Source organism: Hippopotamus amphibius, chromosome 12, assembly GCF_030028045.1.
Source record: "Hippopotamus amphibius kiboko isolate mHipAmp2 chromosome 12, mHipAmp2.hap2, whole genome shotgun sequence".
In the NCBI taxonomy this organism is placed as follows: Eukaryota; Metazoa; Chordata; class Mammalia; order Artiodactyla; family Hippopotamidae; genus Hippopotamus; species Hippopotamus amphibius.
This window is the reverse complement of record NC_080197.1, coordinates 49,570,384-49,575,660: the sequence shown is the minus strand read 5'-3', so window position 1 is coordinate 49,575,660 and position 5,277 is coordinate 49,570,384. Positions and strand designations below refer to the sequence as shown.

The window sequence follows — 5,277 nt, the reverse complement described above, 5'->3', positions numbered from 1 at the left end:
TCTGGCAGGAAGGGGAACTCTCATGATGACCAGGAATAAATTCCAATCACCTGGTACAATAGTGACTCAACTGAAATTCAGTGGAATTATTTAAAAAGCAAAAAAAACAAAAAACAAAACCCTGGGACACGTAACTTCTTGCAAACTTGAGTCTATGAGCTGAGATTCATGCCTGCTTTTGCTTTAACCAGAATAACAGGTGTTAATAAACACATTTACCTTGTTTCTGATTTTATTTTATTTTAATTTTTTTAAAAGTTTGAATTACAACTTCGTTTTTTTAAAAATTAATTAATTAATTTAGCAGCTGCATTGGGTCTTCGTTGCTGCACGTGGGCTTTCTCTAATTGTGGCAGGCAGTGGCTACTCTTTGTTGCAGTGCGCAGGCTTCTCAGTGCAGTGTGGCTTCTCTTGTTGTGGAGCACAGGCTCGAGGCATGCAGGCTTCAGTAGTTGTGGCATGTGGGCTCAACAGTTGTGGCTCACAGGCTCTAGAGCACAGGCTCAGTAGCTGTGGCGCATGGGGCTTAGTTGCTCTGCAGCATGTGGGATCTTCCTGGACAAGGGATCAAACCCATGTCCCCTGCATTGGCAGGAGGATTCTTAACCACTGTGCCACCAGGGAAGTCCCTTCTTATTATACCTTTGACTTTGCTTATTTGTTTAAATCCACAGCTGGATTTGATCTTATAATTTATTTACAATTTAAAAACCAATATTCATAAGTGAGATTGATGTGTACTTTTTTTTTTTTTTCACCTTGGAGACTTTATTGTCCATCAACATGTTATACAAAAATCTAGAAATAGCTTTGTAGAGAATAAATGGTAAATAAGAGGCAACAGAAATAAGTTAAAATTGAATTATTTTCCATGATACTGGGATACTGGGATGAAAACCATTTTAAAGCACGTGGGCATGGCTTCAGAGTAGGTTTTGTTCACTGGCCAAAGCCTGCCATAAGATTAAGGTGTTTAGCACCTTCTCTTCTCTACTGGCTTTTGACAAAACCTTTGAGGTCTTCGAGAAAAGTAATGTACTCCTGGTGCTCCAGGGCTGTGCTGAGCTCCACCAGCTCATCAGCAAAAGTGTTGTCCACCCCTCGGTCTGCAAGGAAATCCATGAGGTGGTCATATAAGGCCCAATCCAGGGAATCTGTGTTGAGTGTGTAATTTGTGTCCTTCCAGTCAGAATCGCTGGTGGACTGAAAGCTCACTTCCTTGATGGAGAAAATGTCACTCTGGTCCTCCTCTTCTTGTCCAATCTCATCTTCTGGGTAGTGACAGTCCAGCATGAGAGCCTTGTCGCTTCCATCCTTTACAACTTCAACCACAAAATTGGGAATGGACGTCAGTTCAGGTTCTTGTTCTTCAACCTTCTGCCCTTCTGAGGGTTCCTCCCCACCATCATATGGGGGTGGGATGCTATTGTTAATGTTGAAAGTGACAGTGATCTTTTCTCCAGCAACTTTCCGCATTAATTTTGCTTCTGTCCCATTCACTTCCAGCTCCCAACCTCCAGACATCTTGGGGAGAGACTTATACTTCTGTATCTTCTTTTCCTCCTTAATCTCATCACTGAGGAACTCAACAAAAGCTTTGTCCCCTTCGGTGTGCAGTCCGCCGCAGCCGCAGGGCCCCCGAGGCCGCAGGAGTCCGGGCAGCTGCACCGACCCAGTGTGCACGCTGAGCAGCCCGAAGGGCCGGGCGGAAGGCCGGAATGCGGGCTGCAGCAGCAGCAAGGAGGGCGCAGCGGCACGGAGGCCGGCGACGGCGGTGCCCAGGGTGCGGGGCACGCAGCTCAGCAGCTGCAGCATTTTGGCAACTGAGGCAGCAGCGAACACGTGCAAACGCCTAAGGCGGCTCTAGCCAAGAAGGGCTGATGTGTACTTTTTAAAAACATTCATTCGGACAAGCTTTGATATTGGGGTTACACTAGGCTTATAAAATGAAAAGTGATGCTTCTAAATTTTTGTCATGCTGTGGATTCTAGAAAGTAAAAATTATTTCTTGAATGGATAAAGAATGTGAGGTAAACAGGAGGCTCCGAGATAGCTTCCTCTGCAAGAGGGCAGACAGCAGTATCAAGCAGTATCAGCAGTATTTCATCTTGTGGAATTGAAAACCACAGCCACAGAAAGACAGAGAAAATGAAAAAGCAGAGGACTTTGTACTAGATGAAGGGACAGGATAAAGCCCCAGAAAAACAACTAAATGAAGAGGAGATATGCACCCTTCCAGAAAAAGAATTCAGAATAATGATGGTGAAGATGATCCAGGACTTTGAAAAAAGACTGATGCAAAGATCGAAAAGTTTACCAAAGACCTAGAAGAATTAAAGAACAAACAAACAGAGATATGCAACACAATAACTGAAATGAAAAATACACTAGAAGGAAACAATAGCAGATTAACTGAGGCAGAAGGGCAAATAAGTGACCTGGAAGACAGAATGGTGATAATCACTAATGCAGAAAAGAATAAAGAAAAAAGAATGAAAAGAACTGAAGACAGCCTAAGACACCTCTGGGACAATGTTAAACACACCAACATTCTCATTATAGGGGTCCCAGAAGGAGAAGAGAGAGAGAAAGGACCTGAGAAAATATTGGAAGAGATTATAGTTGAAAACTTCCCTAACATGGGAAAAGAAATAGCTACCCAAGTCCAGGAAGTGCAGAGAGTCCCAGGCAAGAAAAACCCAAGGAGAAACATGCCAAGACATATAGCAGTCAAATTGACAAAAATGAAAGACAGAGAAATATTATTAAAAGCAACAAGGGAAAAGTGACAAATAACATACAAGGGAACTCCCATCAGGTTAACAGCTGATTTCTCAGCAGAAACTCTGCAAGCCAGAAGGGAGTGGCATGATATATTTCAAGTGATGAAAGGGAAGAACCTACAACCAAGAATACTCTACCCAGCAAGGATCTCATTCAGATTCGATGGAGAAATCAAAAGCTTTACAGACAAGCAACAGCTAAGAGAATTCAGCACCACCAAACCAGCCCTACAACATATGTTAAAGGAACTTCTCTAAGCGGGAAACATAAGAGAAGAAAAGGACCTACAGAAACAAAAACAAAACAATTAAGAAAATGGTAACAGGAACATACATATCAATAATTACCTTGAATGTAAATGGACTAAATGCACCAACCAAAAGACACAGACTGGCTGAATGGATACAAAAACAAGACCCATATATATGCTGTCTACTAGAGACCCACTTCAGACCTAGGGACACATACAGATGGAAAGTGAGGGGATAGAAAAAGATATTCCATGCAAATGGAAATCAAAAGAAAGCTGGAGTAGCGATACTCATATCAGATAAAATAGACTTTAAAATAAAAAATGTTACAAGAGACAAGAAAGGACACTACATGAAGATCGAGGGATCCATCCAAGAAGAGGAGATAACAATTATAAATATATATGCACCCAATATAGGAGCACCTCAGTACATAAGGCAAATGCTAACAACTATGAAAGAGGAAATGCAAGGCAGAAATAGAGACGCAAGTGTAGAGAACAAACACATGGACACCAAGTGGGGAAAGCAGGGAGGGTTGGAGGGGAATGAATTGAGAGATTGGGATACCAAATTGTAAACTCTAAATATATGCTGTTTATTGTCTGTTAACTGTATCTCAATAAATGTTCTTAAAAAAAAAAAAATCACACATCTTTGTTTTCATCCTAGCAGAAATATTTACTGAATAAAAAAAAAAGAATGTGTGGTAAGTACATACATAAAAAGAATGAAATACTGTCATTTTCAGCAACATGGATGGACCTAGAGATTATAATACTAAGTGAAGGAAGTCAGAAAGAAAGACAAATACCATATATCATTTATATGTGGAATCTAAAATATGACACAAATGAACTTATCTATGAAACAGAAACAAACTCATAGACATAGAGAACAGACTTGTGGTTGCCAAGGGGGGATGGAGTGGGAATTTGAGGTTAGTAAATGCAAACTGTTACATACAGAATGGATAAACAACAAGGTCCTATGGTATAGCACAGGGAACTATATTCAATATCCTGTGATAAAACATAATGGAAAAGAATATGAAAAAGAATGTATATATGTGTATAACTGAATCACTTTGCTATATAGCAGAAATTAACACAAATCAACTATATTTCAATAAAATAAATAAAAAAGAATGAGGGGGAATTCCCTGGCAGTCCAGTGGTTAGGACTCTGTGTTTCCACTGCAGGGGGCATGGGTTCAATCCTTGGTCAGGGCACTAAGATCCTGCATGCCCCACACCACAGCCAAAAACAAAACAAAACAAAAAAATAATTTTCATGACAAAAATTTAATTAAAAGAGAAAAAATAATAAAATATGCCTGGGGAAAAATTTTTTTAAATTACCTTTCTTAAAGATTTTGCCAAAAATTTTCCATACTGTTGTCCACCTGAAAATTTAGGTGACTAAGACCTTTGAGGACACTTTTCCTAATCCTCTAGAGTTAGTGGATCTATTCAGGTTTTCTATTTCTTCCTGAGTCAATTTTAATAATTTATATATTTAATACTACATTTCATTTCCATTTATAAACTCTCACATAAAGTTGTGCCTAATATTCTCTTCTCTGAGTGTCTACCTCTGAATCCTGTGTTTCACCTGAAAGTAGTATTCCATAATGCCAGGATGCCCCCTGTAATCTCACCACAGTTATGAGTCTTCCTTTTGTACCATTTCCCATTACTGGAAGCCTCTCTCTCCTCCACTTCTCCTGAGTCATTTTCTTTTGTACCTGGATATTTTCATGAGCCAAGCACCTCTTCTCATCTTTTACCCAAAGGAGTCTGTTTTTCTCCAGTGTCAGAGGGGTTTGATGAGTTTGATCTAAACATGAGGTTTCCTGTTCTAATCTTCTAGTCTTAGACACTGAAGAAAAGTCATACTTTCTCTAGGTTTATTTACCAGATTTAGAGGATGAGCTGAGAGTGAAGAGAAGGGCTGGACCCCCAGCTGGGAGAGGGGGCAGGAGGCTAGACTTGTTCCCATGGCACAGAGAGCTCTCCAAGATCTCACCTGCCTGTATCTTCTCCCAAGGCCTCTCCTATTACAACCTACCAGCCACAAAGAAGTCAGGCAGTTCTCAGGCCATGTCTGCTCTGTTGCCTCTCACCACTCTGCCTGTGCTGCTCTATCTGCCTGGGATGCCTGTGTCATGCTTCTTGACCTGGGAGGTACTTCCTCGAGTTTTCACTTTTATGATAATAATTTAAGCCATACATTTATGTTT

At 40.6% G+C, this 5,277-nt stretch overlaps 1 protein-coding gene across 1 annotated transcript; it reads right to left on the bottom strand.

Annotated features, from left to right (window-relative positions):
• Nucleotides 1–784: 784 nt before the first annotated feature.
• On the bottom strand, nucleotides 785–1,815 carry LOC130833298 (complement component 1 Q subcomponent-binding protein, mitochondrial-like). Its single transcript, XM_057702788.1, has one exon. The coding sequence runs from the start codon at nucleotides 1,813–1,815 to the stop codon at nucleotides 991–993; it is 825 nt and encodes a 274-aa protein (XP_057558771.1). The 3' UTR covers nucleotides 785–990.
• Between the last annotated feature and the right edge of the window lie 3,462 nt (nucleotides 1,816–5,277).

Coding starts and splice junctions, on each gene's coding strand:
- LOC130833298 (XM_057702788.1), bottom strand. CDS start 1,815: ATGCTGCAGCTGCTGAGCTGCGTGCCCCGCACCCTGGGCACCGCCGTC.